Source organism: Passer domesticus, chromosome 1 (assembly GCF_036417665.1).
Source record: "Passer domesticus isolate bPasDom1 chromosome 1, bPasDom1.hap1, whole genome shotgun sequence".
NCBI lineage: Eukaryota > Metazoa > Chordata > Aves > Passeriformes > Passeridae > Passer > Passer domesticus.
Window position 1 is genome coordinate 44965276 of NC_087474.1, and position 18741 is coordinate 44984016.

The 18741-nt window shown below is 36.4% G+C and overlaps 1 protein-coding gene across 4 annotated transcripts in view; it reads left to right on the plus strand.

The window, feature by feature from the left end:
* The window catches only part of LARS2 (leucyl-tRNA synthetase 2, mitochondrial), a 132459-nt gene that overhangs the window by 85219 nt on the left and 28499 nt on the right, over positions 1 to 18741 (plus strand). For all 4 annotated transcript variants that reach the window (XM_064417512.1, XM_064417501.1, XM_064417523.1 and 1 more), the window contains 6 exons: positions 4195 to 4302; positions 5828 to 5987; positions 9191 to 9295; positions 11981 to 12096; positions 13036 to 13319; positions 16429 to 16527. In XM_064417512.1, the coding sequence (XP_064273582.1) occupies positions 4195 to 4302; positions 5828 to 5987; positions 9191 to 9295; positions 11981 to 12096; positions 13036 to 13319; positions 16429 to 16527 (872 nt within the window). The remainder of the gene's footprint in view (positions 1 to 4194; positions 4303 to 5827; positions 5988 to 9190; positions 9296 to 11980; positions 12097 to 13035; positions 13320 to 16428; positions 16528 to 18741) is intronic.

Consider the following 18741-nt stretch of genomic DNA (forward strand, 5'->3'; position numbering starts at 1 on the left):
AGGCTTGGTCATCATTGTCTTTGATGAATTTTCAGCAAACTCATCTTGATTTAGTTACTCTCTGATCATCTGAGGTAGTTGACTTTCATCTTCTAGCTGTGCCAGGATTTTCTGCGTGTTCTGAAAGAGTAAAGGAGTCCATAAAACATTGGTTTATCCTCAATCTCCAACTTCTTCAGGTGTAAGAGCCTTTAAATCATTCTCATCCCTGAACACAACTTTGATTTCTTTAGCTTTTCCCGAGTCTGTCTATCTTTAGATCTGAAAGACTGCCAAAATGTATTTATGCTATTCCTTGACTTATGTTTAATTAAGATGGGAGTAATTTCTCCTGTAATTAGATGTTTGCATTTGAAGTTTTCTTGTCTCTTCCCAAGTAATGAAAAATGAAAGCAGAAAGACTCTGCTACCTAATGTTTCCAAATTTCTCACTATTAAGTTATCATCAGAAATTTGAAAATTGAGTTTATTTGATAATCTTACCACTTTCTGTTTACTGGATTGAAATGCTGCTGTTGTTCTTTGTCCCCTGCTGACGTGGTTTTATTTTTGTTTATTTGCCTGTGTGCTAGGAGCCTGGTGATTGTCTTCTCTGTGTTAACAAATTTGTGGCAGAAATAATGAGAAGTTATATACACATTTTCATATAAGGATCAGCATTTTTTTAATGGAAATTATCAGTAATTACAGAATCATAGAATGTTAAGGTGTTGGAATGAACCTTAAAGATCATCTAGTCCCAATCCCCTTGGCCATGGGCAGGGACCCCTCCCACTAGACCCAGGCCTCATCCAGCCTGGCCTTGAACACTGCCAGGGTTGGCAAATTGCAAAATAAAAATTGGAGCAGAATTCATGTGACTAATAATTCAGAAAATGTTCTACTGAGCATGGCAGTGTTTTTTAAAAAAGAACATGGAAGCAAAATTCATGGGAGTTAATATTTAACTTTCCAAATAGTAACTTTAAATATTCAGGGATTTCTATGCTATCATTGGTTTAGACCCAAATAGTCTACATGTAATTTTTTTAATATTAATAATGGTTTTTGCATATATTTGTGGGCATGTATTTTGCAGGGTGTAGTGCAATTGAATTTGAAAATGAAAAGCTTTTTTAAAGGGTTTTCCTTAAGCTGTCATTTAAAAGGTCCTAGTTTACATGGATGGATTTTGAATGTACAAGTGCATTCATGTAACAATTGATGTTTCTCTACTTTAGTACATTTTGAATGTACATGGGCATTCATGTAAGAATTGAATGTTTCTCTACTTTCCTGCTAGTGAGTACCCTAGGTTAATTTACCATTCAGAAACACTAACATGCTAGCAGTGTGAATATTCTATATTATTTGCCTTTGTAACACCAGGTAACTTGTTTGTGGTTTGCATGTTCATTTTCTGCTTCACCTGCTGTTCATAGCCTTGATAAGAAACCTAAGGAGTTTGTTGAGTACAATGAACTGAGAATTATAATTCCATTTTGAATATTTTTGAAGTTTTTTTGTTTGCTCAGGTTTTTTGTTTCGTATCACACTAAACTGTTTATGTATAAATTAAGTTATAGAGGGTTTATGTTTGCAAACCCTGCTAGGCTTCGTCATCATGCAGAGTGAGCTTAGTTATCTTCATTCACATGAAGTAAAGTTGGCTCTTCCTGTATTTAGTTGCATGAAGTAATTGCATTATCAAGAAAAGAACTGGGTTAAGTAAAACTGTAGCCTGTAGCTTCTAATAAGGCCAATGAATTACAGTAAAATCATTATCACATTGGTATTGACAGTCTTGGTGTATGAATACTGCAGTGAAAAAACATCTAGGAAGCTTTGCTGGCAAGCAGTTACAGACTGTACAGTTTCAGTAGAACACGTGCACAATTAGCTGCTTCTGACAGCAAAATATGATATAGATTAAAATGGATGTCTAATGTGAACAGCCAGTTCTGTGTGTACTGACACAATTTAATTCTTTTTAAAATGTATAAAGTTATTACGAAGAATGTATCTAGGTAATGTGTGTATGTATAGAGCTATACATAGATAGCATTGAGATATATTTTATATATAGCTAATTATTTCTTATTCTTTCATAATTATATAAGTACATAGATTGTTCATGGTAGCTAAAGCTTAGCTGTTTCCAGAATGGTGCAATTAATGAGAATACTCCAAACTTTGAATTCTCTGTGATATAGCATGCTTGCAATTGTGAGTTAAAACCGATTAAAGATATAGTGTAATAAAAACCTCTCCAAAAGCTTAGCACTCTTTTATTTATAAATCAATAAATTGGTTTGATTCTTAAAATTGTAGAAAGCAATAAAAATCGCAAATGGTGGTTACATCCTAAATGTAAACCATAACATTATGGTTTACAAAGGACATGGCTTTTGTTATATTTTGAATGACAGATATACAACAGAGCAGTAACTTAAAAAGTCATTCTTACAGTAACTTTTCACTTTGAAATTAGTTAAGTATGTCATTAAACCAGAACTTGAAATGCATTCTTGGAGAAGAATTAAGTGTGCATTCACTAATTATCCACCTACCTACTGTTTAGTTTGAACAGCACATAGTAGCTACTGTCCATCCTTGCAGGTTGTTAGTAATTACTGAGATAATAAAGAGCTTGCACATTTGATGTTGAGAGTCACAGCTGAAGGAGAAATTATTCAACATGTTGCCTTATTCTTAAATTTTAACTGTAATTGTTCAGCTTATTCACCATCTGTCCAAATGACTCATGCCTCTGGCTGTACTTCGGCCAAAGTAAAGATTTTGGACAGTCACAGTATTCATAACAAAAATGTGAAGTGTTATGAAGTGGAAAATGAGATGAACTTTAAGTTATCTGTCTGTCTTCTTTACATTGTTATAGATGTCATTTATTAAAATCATGCTGTTCAAACTTTTTAGACAAATACTAATTGACTTGGAATAGACCTTCATGCTTCCATTCCATACATCAGAAAGCACATAAATAGATAGATTTATCTCTTGTTGAGTACAAATATACATAGAAGTTACAAGTTGACTGTTGGATGTTATGGCTAGTAAAGGACTAAATTTCTTCATTACTGCATAGTATAGAACCATTTAGGTTGGAAAAAACCTTTGAGATTCTCAAGTCCAGCTATCAAGCCAGCACTGCCAAGTCCATCAGTAAACCCTGTCCCTAAGCACCACGTCTGTGGGTCTTGTAAATACCTCCAGAGATGATGACTCAAGCACTTCCCTGGGCAGTCTGTTCCAATGTTTGACAGCACTTTCCATGGTGAATTTTTTTGTAGTATCCTCCCCTGGTGCAACTTGAGACCATTTCCTCTGGTCCTGTCATTTGTTAACTGAGAGAAGAGACTGACCCCCACTTCACTACAGTCTCCTTTTGGGCAGTTGTGGAGAGTGATAAGGGGGGACCCTGAGCCTCCTTTTATCCAGGCTAAAGGTCCCCGGGTGCATCAGCCACTCTTTGGAAGAGTGGCTCTAGACCCTTGACCCCTCTAGGCCCAGCTTCATTGCTGGTCACTTCAAAGAATGATATTACTATAGTATTATTTATAATTTTATTTTATACAAAGCTTTGTTATTATGATTATTGCTGTTTTTGCAGGATGATAGAACCTAAAGATCCCAATCAATTTTGCAGCCTGTAGTGCTTGGTAAAATATCAATACAAAATATGAAAAAAATAGATAGCTAGAAACTATCATGCTATTTTAAGCCAGAGCTTGAAAATGTTAGGACATATTAACACCTTTTGTCTGATTGCAATCTCTGGGTTATTGTCTAAAACAACTAATACAAATGTAGGCTTCATATCTGCAAGCACAACTGTTAAGTCTTGTTCAGCTCAGTAGGTCATCTACACTTCCCAGAAGTTAGAACCACTGGGAATATTTTCTGTGTTTGTTTTCATGTAAATTTTTTCTTCCTTTATCTTGAGGTCTAGTCCATTCAAAAGAAAGACCTCTTTTAATAACAACAGGGCCTCTGTTAGCAGGGACATACCTCTGGCTTGTACCATGTTAGTTCTATTCTCACAGAGATTAATTTGGGGTAGCAGCAGTATAAAACACCTCTTCCAAGGTTTTTACCAGCACCTTGCCATTTTGCTGTTAGTTATAATTAAACTCATAGTATTAATTAATATGCTTAAAAAACTGAATGTCCTTGTTCTTTCTTTTGTTGGTTAAGGCCATGTTTGATGCTTTATCTGATCTCCCTGAGTGGTATGGTATTAAAGAAATGCAAGCAAATTGGATAGGTGACTGCATTGGGTGCTCTCTTGACTTCTTGCTAAAGGTAAGTCAGAAATTGCGTTTGCTGCTCTCTTGGTTGGGCTAACTACAACCCCTGAAATGTGTGATAGGAATGGATTTTCAGATCTTAAAAGCTTGAAACCTCCTAGAAAAGATTATTATTATTATTATATTCATGCACAGACGAGCACAGATTACTGAAGAACACTACTTGAGGGTTGAAGAGATACTTCCTGCTATCCTCCTTAGGAAGGGTTTGTGTGTTCAAGAGGATGCAAATTGGCTGTGTATATTTATGCCAAAATACATGCCAGCTAATAAGCTTCCCTGAAAGCCAGATTATTTGTGCCAAGTGCACTATCAAGTGGCACTGCACATGTCAGCTAGGGTCTAGTTGGGCTTTTGCTTTTCTCTGCATGGCACCTTCTCTGTCAGACCCAGGCTGACCTCAGGCAAACTGCTTTGCTTACATTTGTCCATTATTTCACTTACTGTATTCCCATAAGTAAAATAACGGAAACAGCACTATTAAGTAGTAACAGAGCTACAGAGAAGTCTAGATAGAAAGAAAGGAAAAGAAGAAAAGGAAACCTGAAAAAAAAATTATCTACAGAAGGACTTCAGATTTCCCTTTTTTTGTCAAGATATGAGCAAGGCTCCATGAAAACGATAGTGACAGAAGAGATTTTCAGAGATGCTGATCAGATTTCAGCCCTTGTACTTCAAAGCTTTATTGTGATTATTTACTCTGGTCTAACATTTTAAAAGTGACTTCTTATTTTAAAGTACTGAATTTTTCAGAACTTCAAATTGAGACAAATTAAACCTTTTAAATACCTCTGATTTACACCCTGCTAAAAGATGCAGTACTTGTATTTGTATATATAACTTTGTATTAAAGTTGTTTTTATCAATTGTTTCTGAAAATTTATATCAATACTTATTACAGAAAAAATCTCCTTGCAAGACTCCCATATACTCCACAGTTAGTTGATCTAAGATATAAACCTTGTTGATAGTTACAGCTGGTAATTCTTTAAAAGTCTTTGAAGTTTATTATTTACATTTTATGTCCAGTTGTTTGTTGTACCACCTTTTATTATTTTATTTCTGTATGTAATTTGCAGCATTCACTTCATCAGAGAAATATGGTGTAAAGTCATATTGTAGCTGAGAAAATCCAAAATTCTCTTCATGTTTCAGAGGCAACATCTCCCTCCAGTTTCTTGGAAACAAGGCATGCATATTATAAGTGAATAGAAGGATTCTGGGTGGCTTAGCCGGGGATTGAGTGTATCTCAGTGGCACAGTGCAATATTACATACGGGATTAGAATGATATTTTTATAGATATATTTTGTTAAACTAAGGCAAAACTGTAAAGCAACTTTATCAAGGCCTAAAAGTAAGTTTGATTCTGGAAAACTTCTATAGTGGGAATGTGTCTGGCTTTGGTATTTGGATCTGTGTATTTCTGTAGGGCGATGTAGACTCATTAGCTGTATGAAAAGGAAGGGAAATCTATAACCACCGCACTGCCAGTGGGAATTTTTTTCTGCTTTTTTTCAGGTTAATGGCAAAGTCACAGAAGAGAAGCTAGCAGCTTACACCTATACACCTGAAGCCATTTATGGAGCTTCCCATTTATATATCTTACCAACTCACAGACTGCTGCATGGGAATAGCAGTCTCAAGGAAGTCTTTCAGAGGGAGTTCATCCCAGGGAAAGGTGGTATTTTTCTCATACTGCAATTTGTTGTACAAGAGCAACAATTATAAAGAATGATCTTTAGAGAATGTGTATCAAGCTGAGCAGGAGCTGTTCCTATTGAGAGCAAGCAGGCCTTTGATTCTTGCTATGTCACACAGTGTCACATCAGCCTGTCCTGGCTTCAGATGTGGCAAGAGCAGCTCTGCTAGAATTCTTCTTTTTATAATAGTTGTTACACTTCATAGTATATAAAAGCAATGGAACAGATTCTTGTTTCCTCGTCCACTAGAAGTGAATAGTCCAAATTTGACTTTGTCAGCCCATTGGAAAATCTCATGTCTGTATGGTAAGTTGTCATTAGCAGAAAGACAGCAGAACTAATTCTTGCACCAGCAATGATTTCTTCCTGTCATAAGGAATCTAAAAAAGTCAATATATCACTAATTTTTTTGGTTTTAAAATTATTTTTAAATAAAAACAGATTCTTTGGTTTTATCACTAATACATAGCAAAGTGGAAAACTGATAGATAGTAAGATAATACTCTACTATGCAGATCCTTTGTAAATACAGGACTCTAATGGAGTAAATTCAGAGTATCCCTATGGCAGTTCATGACTTGCACAGTCAACTGATAATGCTTTAAGTGTTGTTAGCTGCTTTCCTGAAGTCTCCAATTCTGCCTGTATTTAGCATCCATGGTCTAGTATTTTTTTATTGTTTGGAAAACCTGGAAATGACAAGAGTAAATATAATATGTTTTGTTTCTACTTCAGGCTGGTGTTCAATATTTTGTTTTTCTCTTACTGGTAAAGATGGGGCTTCATTATCTATATAACATCTGATTTCAACAGCATCTTGTGGAAAATTGTGTTGGTTGTAGAGAACCTGCTTTGTTAAGCATTTTATTTCTACCTTAAAAAAGTTTGCTTGTAGAAAGAAACATGGAGCCTGATTGTGTTGAGTACATAAAGTCCTTGTCTAAGAGATGAGAAAAGCTTGGGGATTTTTGGGGAACAAATTTGCAGTTCTTGCAGTTGAACCAAGTCAAAGCACTAACTGCACAAACACACATTCATGCATGTGCCTGTACCTTTGTTGGATCTTGTGCCTTAAGCCAAATCACAAAAGTGCAAAATTTGCTTTTAATAAGGACAATGGTACATTTTTATATTGGTTTTTAAGTGGAAATACTTGTAAAAGCTTTTGTGTGTGTCTGTTAACAATAAGCTTAAAGCTTTTGGCTGAGTTAAATTACAAAACCCTGAGTTGAAATAATGACAGCCAAAAGTACTCAAAAAAGAGGCACAATTTCACATATCTCTGCTATTGTGTACTCCTGCTACTTGTGAATATACTTACAGACATACTTCAGTTGAAATTAGCTGAGATTGTCATTTTACATATGAAAGGCCAACAATGGCATTTAAATAAAAAGAAATTTTGGATGGCCTTATATAGACCCTATTCTCACATTAACCAAGACTTTAAAAAAAAATTCCTCAGTAACACTGAAATTTTAATTTAATTAAATGTAATTGTTTTCTTTTCAATGGGCATAGTCTTGCAATTCTCTTTCTTCACTGTGTTCTCATTTAAATAATTTGGAGGGTATGGTTTTATGTTTTCTAGGAGAGAAAAAAGAGCAATTGTATAGCAGAGTAACTGAAAGTTCTAAAACCTTTAGTCTTGAGTACATGTCTGTATTTTAGGCTACTATTATTTAAATAAATGGAACAACCAGTTGTCAAACATTCAATTTAATTTATTTTTTTTGCCTAGAAAAATGTATGTTAATTTAGAATCTGGTAAGTCTAATGGTGTGGACAGCAGGAGGTGCCTGAGATAAAGATTTGACCATTATTAGTTCATTATCTCATTATAATACTCTGCATACATTGTCTTACACTTGTACCTGTACCACTCTCTCTCTCTCTTTTTGGTTCTGATGATAATGTTGTGAGCAAATGAGCACAGGAAAGAGCACCTTCATAAACTGTAGTTATTGTTTTGGGTTCCAGCATAAAATGAAAATTATTGCTGGGTGGAAGAGAGAAGTTATTTTTAAAAGCAGTGTCCTGCCCACTCAGCTTCCTGCTCATGACGCTTTGTGGTTAGTTGCTTTTAAAAAATGAAATTGTCCCTTTTGTGCTTTTTTTAAACAGAGGAAAGCTGCGTGTGGTGGTTGGAATGTGGAAATTTTCTTTATAATAGGAATACCTCAGACACCTAAAATTTGGAAAAGTAGTAATCAGAAATAAATAAATGTATCATTTGTGTTAGGAAGCATGATGAGATACAACAGCTCCGTTCTCAAAATTGCTGTTACTTTAGTTCATGCAGATTTTATGCATTGCAATGCAAGCCTTCATAGCCTCAGCTTAGCTATGAAGAAAGGTGAAAGGAAGCTCTTAGCAGCCCATATTTTAATGATTGTAATTATCATAAGCTTAAAGGCACTTAAAAAGTTAGAAATAGGCCCAAATTGAGATCTGGGATTCAAATCCTCAAAATTTGAAGTATACAGCTTTGAATTTCTTCTTGCTGAGCCACCCAATCTGCACATGGTAAATCAATTTCAGCTTATTAGTTCTCTAATAAAACCCTTAATTCTCTTCTCTCCTATTTCCCCTTGCTTGGACATCAGGTTCCTCATCTGTAATTTGAATATGAATATTGATATTAATATTAATATCCTGTTTGGAAATCAGTGGGTTACTTAGATGGCTTTTTAGCCCAGGTTAGAAGAAAAGATGTCACATGCTTTGTAGTTCTTCTGTAAGAAATTAAATCATAAGGACATATGCTCCCCTGCAGTTTTATCTGATTTTGGTGGGATTTTGTAGCATTGTGTGCACTGTATGCTAGTACATAATTCAAGGCTTAATAAAACCAGTTTGTACAACTTTGCAGCAGCCTGTATTTTGATCAATTACTCGATTTTTTGTTATAATCCAAATCTTACTCTGTTTTTATGAAGGTGCTTGTTGTAAGTATATTTTCTGATCATGATAATTTATCAGTCTGACTTAGTGAGCATTTTAATACATCTGAGCTTTTTTGAAATGTGAATAGGTTTGTCACTTTCTTCTTTTTTAAAGAAAACTTATTTAAAATTCATGTAAGTTTAAAATAAACTACATTGTAATAGTAAGTGATTTTCTTAGCATATCTTCTGTTATATTTTACTTATTTTACTTATATCATTATATTTGTTTTCAGACTCCCTTACTTCAGTGACAGCTGTGAATTTGCTTACCAATCAGGAGATTCCTGTAGTCATCTCAGCAAAAACCAATTTTGATAATTATCTTGATACTAAAATAGGTATGTGACATTAGATATTTAAGTGGAGTAGTATGGTTTTCTGTTGCTGTGTTGGAGCACAGATACTGTTGTAGTAAATATTTGAACACAGAGGCTATCTCTCCTGGATTTTGGATTTCTGTTCTCCATTAGGGAAGAAGGAAGGGAAAAGGAGCTATGTGGAATCTATGTGGGTGAAGAGATTTACAGGATGATAATTTTAAATGGAAATATTACTACATTAGTTCATTTAATGAGCTAAGTTTGAGGATCTGCATGTCTTAAAAAAATTGGTTACCTGCAACATATGTGTTTGGCTGTCTCTCACCATCCTTAATCAAAACAGAACTGTACCATTTTTTGGCAAACACCCTAACTTTTGGCCTTTTTTGTGTGTCTTAAGTTTACATAAATTGTGTATATGCTTATAGAGAAATGCTTCAGATGGTAAATGTACAAAATTTCCAACTTTGAATTTTATCTAGTAATATTTGTTCTGAGGCCAGTAAAATAGTTCAGGATAGGTAATAATTGTTTTCAGGTAGTCTTGGGCAGTTATCTTAGATCCTTTATCTCTCAAGGTAGCATTCCCATAATTTAAGGCATCTGATTTAGAGTTGAGGATTGATTAGTGGAGGGGAAGGGTGTTGCTAGAGGATGCTGAATTGCCTGCAGTGAGCTTCTGTTCCCAAAGTTGTCCTATGAATCTGCCTGTCTTACTCCTTTCCTGGACATGGAGCCTGGTCCCAAAACTGGGCAGCTAAGTACATCCTCTTAGATGACATGATTCTCCTAATAAATCAAAGTAGAAATTGTACTAAGTTTTAAAAACCATATCCATTTTAATCTGCACCTCCCCAGCTCTTTGTTTACTCTTGTGCTTTGCTGTGGTCTCAGCTGCATTGAGAAGGCAATGTGCAGTGCCAGTCCTAATGGGAAATGGTTATGTCTTCTTCCCTTTTTCCAGTGCATTTCTTATCCCTTAACTCCTGCTGTTGCCTCCCTGATGCTGATCCTGTCCTGAGGCTGCTGCTTTCACTGCTGTCAATATTGCCATTTTTGCACAACTGGACTGAATTAAACAGCTGACTGTGCAAAAATGTCTTGGATGACCCTCACAGGGCTGATGGAAATTACCCATTTGGGCTCTCTACCTTGCTTGTAACATGCCCACATCTTACGCTTTAGATTTGAATCTGGTTTTGACAAAAAAAGTTTTTCCTCATATAGAAGAAGCCAAATGACTGAGATACCTAATCTTAATTTTCCTTAAAATCTTCCAGTTTGCTGGCACATACCTTGGCCTTATGTCTGCTGGAAACAGCCCAGCTCTTCATGGGAAGCTGTGGGTGCCAGCTGTTGAGTTTTGCCAGTGTACATTAATAGCATCATCTTTGCAAAAGGAAGCAGACCAAGATGTGGGACCTGCTTTTTTCCATTTGTAGAGCATATTGTGAAGTCACCTGTTGCAGACTGCAGAGCTCTCTGACAAATTAAGATGCAAACATTGTTCTTGAAATGGCAAGAGTGTACATCTGCTGGGAAGATAAAATAGCAATTTTGTGTTTTTCTAGTTAAGGGGTTACTTGTCACAGGGGAGTTTTATTTGATTTTCTTTAGTCATCTGCTTCCAAACTTCCACATATTGGCAGAGTTAAAGTATAGCTGGCATTTCACTGCCAGAACTAAGACAATTGTTAAGCTGGTTTAGTTAATAATCCCAATGTGCTCAACAAATATTTTGAGAACTTTGTGTGTAGTTTTCACCAACTTAATGCTGGCATTGTCTTGTTAGAATAAGTTTCTTTGCCTTTTAAAGATGACAGTAATTGCAAGATGGTTCAAATTATTAATTAAATTACTGAGGGAGAAAATTATGCAGAAAGATGTATCTCTATGTAAATAATAAATCTGTTAGTATCTTAATATTGTTTCAGAATACATGTGATAATAAAGCAAGCTAAGAAATTTCTTAAGTCACTGTGAAACCCTCCAGAGCAGAATTAAAATGCATGACTGTCCCAAATAATAAAATGCAGAGGGAAAGAGAGCTTTGGGAACCTTAAATAGTGTGAGTTGTGTAACTCATCTGAATAGCTGTAGGAAGTGTTCTCACTAGTTATAGTCTGAATAGCAAACTGATGTTATTTTAATAGTTTCCCTGAGTTTATAAACAAATCATGTCTTTCATAGTAAGTTAAAGGAATAGTAATGTTTGAGACTGTTGCATTATGGTGAAACTAGATGACTTCTAATTCTAATAATATTCTATTATTTCATAATTCCATGAAATTAGAGATAAATCAATATTGAAACAGGAAGACTCTGCTCTTTGTTGAGCCTTTGATTATCATATTAGCAAATAGAATTAAAATTTGTATTGTTTAAATATATTATATTTAGATAATGTGGTTATATTGAAATTTCTATAATTCTATCCAAATTTTATGGCTTTATTTTTAGTTTTTTCAGAACCATAAAATGTTCAAACTTTTCTGAAAGAAGGACAGGACATTGATGAATGCTTGAATTACAGAGGAACTGAGAAATTACTGAGTTGCGATTATTTCTGTTTGAATTTCACTGCTTAAAGAATATAAAAACGTTTTTACTGTTCTTAAACCATTTTCTTTAACTCTTTTGGGAGAATGTAAGTCATTATAAAGAGAGTGCCACAGAAATGAAATGGTTTTTCATCCCTTCTAGGAATTCCTAGTACTAGTGCAGAAGATGCTGCAGTAGCTAAGAATCTGGGCATTTCTTTCACTGAAGTCATTGAGACATTGCCAGATGGTTTGGAGAAGGTCATTAATTCTGCAGAGGTAGGTATGCAAATATGGATTTCTTTCCAGCGTACAGTAACAATGCAAACTAAATCTGTTTTCTCAAGAATGCCAAATACTTTGTATGATTAAACAGATTTTTTTGTTTGTTTTTTTTAAATCAAGCCAAGCTTATTCTACCAAATTTCTGGGAGTAATTTAATGATGAGATATGTTTGCCCTGCTGTATCAATAAAATAAGCTTTTTCCTTTTGTACAGGAGAGGAAGGTTGAACTTTCCTCTGTACTGGTTTCAGTTCTATAATGGAAACTGAACAATTTAACCTATATTAAAAGTTGACTCTTATTTCATAACCTCAATAGAATTTTAACCTAAACATGAACATACTAATCCTTCTTTCACAAATTCATTGAAATGTGGCTTCAGCCTTTGTGGTATCATGGATGCCTCAAGAGACATAGGAATCTTATCTTTAGATATAGCTCCTGAAAATACGTGTTTTAATAGCAGACACTTTAATTCCCAGGTAGGGTCTAAGTGGTTAAAATGGTTATGAAAGCAAGAATAGAAAAACCTGAAATGAGCACAGGAGAAGGAAAGCAGTTTTCATTTGCATTTCCTCAGTCTCTACCTTATGTTTGTGATAGAATTCTGAAAGTTTTGGCATATGGCAACTAGTAAAGATATCAGCTGTAAATGCAAATATCTACCAATAATGGCTGAAGGGGTCTACAAGACTCAGCCTTCTTCTGTTCAGATCATCAAGAAGATAATCCTTTAAGCAAGAAGGTTCAAATGAGCAGCTGGTATGTGAATAGTCTCTTGGATAGCAGGATGTTAACCAGTGGTAAGAGAGAAATTATGATTTTATTTGACTCTCAGAAAACTGACTGGTTTTGTTTGTTCTTTCACTGACAGCAACTATAATTTTTTTCTTTCTTTTTCCACGTCTCATTTTTTGTTTCTCTTTCAATCAGATCACCGGCATGACTCGGCAGGAGGCTTTAAAAGCTATTACTCAGCAGGCCAAAAATAAAAGAATAGGTGGAGACCTAACAAGTGACAAATTGAGGGACTGGTTAATATCGCGACAGCGCTACTGGGGAACGCCCATTCCGATCATTCACTGCCAGGCGTGCGGCGCTGTCCCCGTGCCCTACGAGCACCTACCTGTGGTGCTGCCCAATGTGACCACCTTCACAGGAAAGGGAGCCTCACCTTTGGAAAGCGCCCCAGAATGGGTGAACTGTTCCTGTCCAAGGTAAGTCAGTGCTGTGTTTGGTGGGAGAGATCACTTTGCACCTGCCTGTTTCTCGTGCGCTCTCCCAAAGTGTTGGTGAGTGATTGCTCTGAGACAGGATACTACTCCAAAATAATGTTCAGTTTGACCCAGGACAGGGATTTTTTTCTTATACACTCTGTAAAACTCCTTCTTTTTGCAACACTCAATGCCTACTGCTGTTTTTACATAAACAAGCTGTAACAAAACTCACTGGTTTTAAGTTAGAGGAAAGAAAAAAAGACAGAATAATTTTCTCCGTTTTCCATTTCTTAACAGTATTTATCACTTCATTTACTAGTTATTTTAATTATCTTTCATCAGTGTTCATATAAAGCTTATAATGATTACTGAATTGGTCATCTTGTTAAGGAAACTAACATTGTGTTTATTTTTTTGCAATAGTCAACAATAAAGTGTTCCCTCAGCTATATAAATCTTTATCATGAGGCTGTACCTTACAGATAGGATTTAATTCAGATTTGAAAGTAAATGCATCCTGTCGTCACTGTATTCCTTATTGTTTGTAGTCCATCTGTTCAAGAAATAAAAAGTCTAAATGATGTAGTGAGAGATGTGTTGTAAAAATCAGTTGTGTAATCTTGAGGACTGCATAGATACTCTGTACACTGAAGTTTGCCTATAGTTCTGTGGGAGGAGCTGGTAGAACATAAAGTATCCCAAAGAAGTTTTTCATCAGCAGTGCAATGCATCACTGCTCCTAGCAGCCTGACCAAACTAACGGGAAGCATGTTGTCAGGCTGCCTGGTAGGGAAATCAGACATATAAATGGCAATAGGGCTCTCACTGATAATTCAGCAGATTCATACCATATACATTTTTTTCCTATTAGCAGTTCCATGGTTCTCTGGAAACATGTATTTTGAACTTTGTTGATAACATGTAATTTTTTGTAAAACAGAACTTCACTCCCATGTTTCTGCATAGAAAATTTCGTCCCAGATGTTCCTATTGAAAGTGCACATAACAGTGTATTTTAAAGTGTAGCCTTTGCAGTGAAGCCTTACAGAATAAGATCCACAGGTTAGTGAAGCCCCCAGAAGTGCCTTGGTCTACAATTCCTAATTTCAATTGAAAATTTTTCCTGTTGTAATTGAAAGTCACTGTGTGCACTCTTGTCTTGCCCCACAACCTTAGTTAAAAATTAATTTGTTGTTTACCTGACAATAACATACTTTTGATGTATAGCAAATCCTTATGGTTTCTGGATAGTTACTGTGGCTGCTCTGCATAGAAGTTAATCAAAGGCATTTGTTTAGTCAGAAATAAAGTCACACAGGATTAGTTTCTTAGCCTAAAGTGTAGTAGCTTGCTGAAATTAACTTTTTTAATTCTCATCTTTATTTGTCTTCCTAATTTTCACCTATCTGACAGCTATCATCAGTATTGCTCATCCATGTCTGCTGCAGTTTCAAATCATTTGAGCTGTTACTTCTGTGTGCAGTCATCCTTGCTTTTCCTTGGTCCAAGGAGTGACATCATCCCTTCCTTTAGTTCTTCTCTCCAGTAATAGGGTTTTATATTAGTTTCATTTAATATCTAGAATTAATAAGGAAAACCAGATGGAAAGCTACAAAAGTCTGAGCATTTGGGTGACAATAATGTTAACAATCATAAATGGGAGGAGATGCCCAAGTTATTCTGTTATACAAGTCCCGGTAATTGTGTTAGTCATCTGAAGATTGCCTAATGAGATTACAGTATTGTGCCTGTAATCACAATATTGATATAAATTGTATAAACTCTGAAAGATGCCCATGCTGTCTCTGTGTTGGTGAGCCATGTCCATTTAGAGCACAGAGGCATGAAGCAGATGTAATTATGGTTCAATGACTGTAAAGTATTCTTACTTTTGACAGAAAAGCCATTCTTTTACAATGGCCGAGTCTTTGTTTATGTGTACAATTTTTAAAAATTATTTTTCTATTCTAAAATGCAGTTAGAACTAAAACTCGTTTATTACATTATTCTCATTGGAAGAAAAATTTGCATGTAGAGGAGGACCAGGTACAGAGACAGAATGAAGGAAAATGTTAAGTGGTGATGCTCTTGTAAACTTGCCTTGGCAAGCCAAGCTGAAGTATCAGACAGACAAGCAGAGATACATGTTGCAGCTCATTCATCAGTACTGATCTGAGACTAAATATGCAGTTAGTAAATATGAAATAGCTAGTCTCTGTTCATTATGTGTACTTACTACTACTATATACATGCATTTAAACTGACATACAGTTATTAACTGTGTACATTTCTTACATATAAGCAGTGGCATTTATGTACAAGATTATGTCACAGATTGCAAAGTTTCATTGACTTTAGAATAATCCCATTGTTTTAACAGTAAGAGTTTTAAGAGGGATCATTTACAACAAATGGAAGTTTATTAAATGTGATTATTGGCCCCTACAAACAACGAATATTCAAGGAGAAATTAACAGAAAGTAACCTGAGCTCCTAAAATCTATTTTGAAACTGTTCCTTAGGGCTGCCAATATAATTATGAGCAAAAATCAATTTGCTGTAATCACAAATTAAAATTGTGCTACAAGGTCTAGAAGAGATTTGATCTCAGTGAAAGCTGAAATTAAACTAAGTTAATTTTTTCTAGAGATAATAAATGGAATCTGCAAAGACCATTTTGTACAGACAATCAGTGAGAGGCAACCACCTGACCTTTCTGCTAAATCTGCTGGTACCTAACGAGTGTGATCTATATTCAGTACCCATTAACTTTATGGCAAAGTAGGCTTGTCTGTGCTTTGTAGCTTTTAAAATGGCAATTCTAAAAAATTCCAAGATTGAGAGGGCTGTCCAGTGCAGTGCCATCTTGTGCTGTTGCTGGATGTGATGGCTGCTCAGGCTTCTTTTCGGCTTGCTTTTGCTGTGTTTTGGGAGGGAGGGGGAAGAAGTCAGTCCTGTTACTGTTGTTGCACTTTTTCTGAACATGTCACTCTTCAGGCTGCTCAGTTTTCAATCTAAATATCTTTATGACCACTCTGTCCATGTTTGTTTGGGTTTTTTTCCAAGCTTGTCACTTATCTAAAGAAAGCTTTTCTCCTCTCTTGCTCAGGTGCAAGGCAGCAGCACGGCGAGAAGTCGATACCATGGATACATTTGTTGATTCTGCTTGGTACTACCTGAGGTACACTGACCCTCACAACACCGACAGGTGAGGGCTGCGGGCACAGCGCCACTGGGGGCAAGCCTGCTACACAGAACACAAGGGAACAAAGAGACCACACACTCAGCTGCTTCCAGCTCCTAGCTGCAGTCTACTGGCAGGGTAAATCCCTGTGTTGCCCTCATTATGTGCCTGCCCTTTGGGCCTGAGCACAGCACAGGGTTGGTGGTGTGCTTTAACCCCAGCTGGCATTTAAGTACCACACGGCTGCTTGCTCACACCCTGTGGGCTGGGGAGGGTAGTTAGGAGGAGAAAAAAAAAAGTAAAATCATGGCTTGAAAAGAACAGTTTCATAACTGAAACAAAGTATAATAATAATTATAATAAAAAGGGGAGGGAGAAAGAGAAAACGCATGAAAAATAAGTGATGCACTATAAAATTGCTCACCATCTGCTGACTGCTGCCCAGCTCATCCCTTAGCAGAGATTGGCATCTCCCAGCCAACTCCCCAGGTTTATCTACTGGGCATGACAGTCCATGGTATGGAATATCCCTTTGGCCAGTCTGGGTCAGCCTTCCTGGCCTTGCTTCCTCCCAGCTTCTTTGTACACGTGCTCTCTGGCAGAGCATGAGAGACCAAGAAGTCCTTGATTTACGGTACACACTGCTGAGCAGCAACCAGAACATCTGTGTGTTATCAACGTTATTCTCATACTGAATTCAAAGCACAGCACTGTACCAGTTATTCAGAAGAAGAAGAACTCTGTCGCAGCCAAAAGCAGGACAATATATGGAGCTGGTCTAAAAATGTGGTCTTTGATTGCTCCTGTGTCAGGAGATCTAGAAGAGCAGGATGTGTAAGCACAACTGCGTAAGCACAGGAACTGCAGGGCAAGGAGCAGAAATTTGCATGAATGGGAATTATGGGGAAGGGCACAGAGAAAATGTTCAGCTGAGGAGCTGAAGTCCTTACTGGGGGGTGCCATCAGGAATGACAGCCTGCCATGGTAAATTGCCTGGCCTGTACCCTCCCTGGCAATGCAGTGAGTAGTCCAGTGTGTGGACAGGCAGTGCTGATCCACTGGTAAGAAGAGGAATAGTCCAGTGAAACATCCAGCTGCCAAACCTGGAACCTTCCCTTCTTTCCTTTTAAATTCTCGTGACTCTTGCCTTTCCTTGTGTGCAGACCTCAAGTGAAAAGGCATCACAGCAATGCCCTGCTGTGTCAGCACTTCCACTACATGCATAATTAATGAAAGGAGATTTTTCATGTGCTGTGGACTGGTGTCTGCAGCATGGAGAGTGTGGGAAGACAGATGTAGTTATTTAGCTGTTTTTCAGCTTCATAGTCTGGCTGTAGTAGCGCTGCTTGACAGCACCCTTTTTTTCCAAAGAAGACTAGGTGCAACATCCCTACTCTGCAGTCTGAGGAAGACAGGAAGAATCACATTTTAAAACATTGGTACCACATGATGGGCTGTTTGGGCAAGTATTTGTTTATTTATTGTGCAGAGCAGTGACTGGGAACATACTACATATACTCAGTGACAGTATTTCTGGGCTGATAATTTCTTTTTGTATTGGCAGCACTAGTTTGGTTAAACTAGAGAAAAATCTTCTGTGAACTCTTTTATTTCATGCCAGTTTTAATTATTTTCTAGTGATAGCATGAATATATTACTGCTATTACTGAGTTAGGCAGATTGCTTCCTCTCCATTACAGTTTGAAGTATTTTTTGTGTGTGGGCAAGAGGGACTTTTCCAGAAGCTGAAGAATAAATAGTCAGCTGTAACATCCAACTGTCAAAGTAACAGCTTAGTGTAGTCTAATCTGTTTTACACTCAAATGAGAACATTTATATGGACTTGTGCACTAAATTGCTGCCTGCATTTGATTTATTTAGTTAGTTCTTTTAACTAAGCTGTGCATATGTAAATCCTTCATTTCCATAAACCATATTTCACTGGTCTACAGTTCAGGAGAATTACTCTGTTGATTCTGGTACCATATGAACAAGTTAGGTTTGATGTATTCCACCAAAGACATGATCCCAGATCCATTATTTGCTTCTGGGCTCATCTGTGAGGAAGGAAGTGTCACTGTAACAAAAATTACAGATGGAATAATCAGACATACAAAATAAATAAATTTGTTAGAGCAGGGGCTTGAAGCCTACATTAGAGAAAAACTTTTGTACAAATTGTATTTTGTGGGTCCACTACTGAAGACGTGGAAATAGGGAATGAAGCAGTTAGCAATG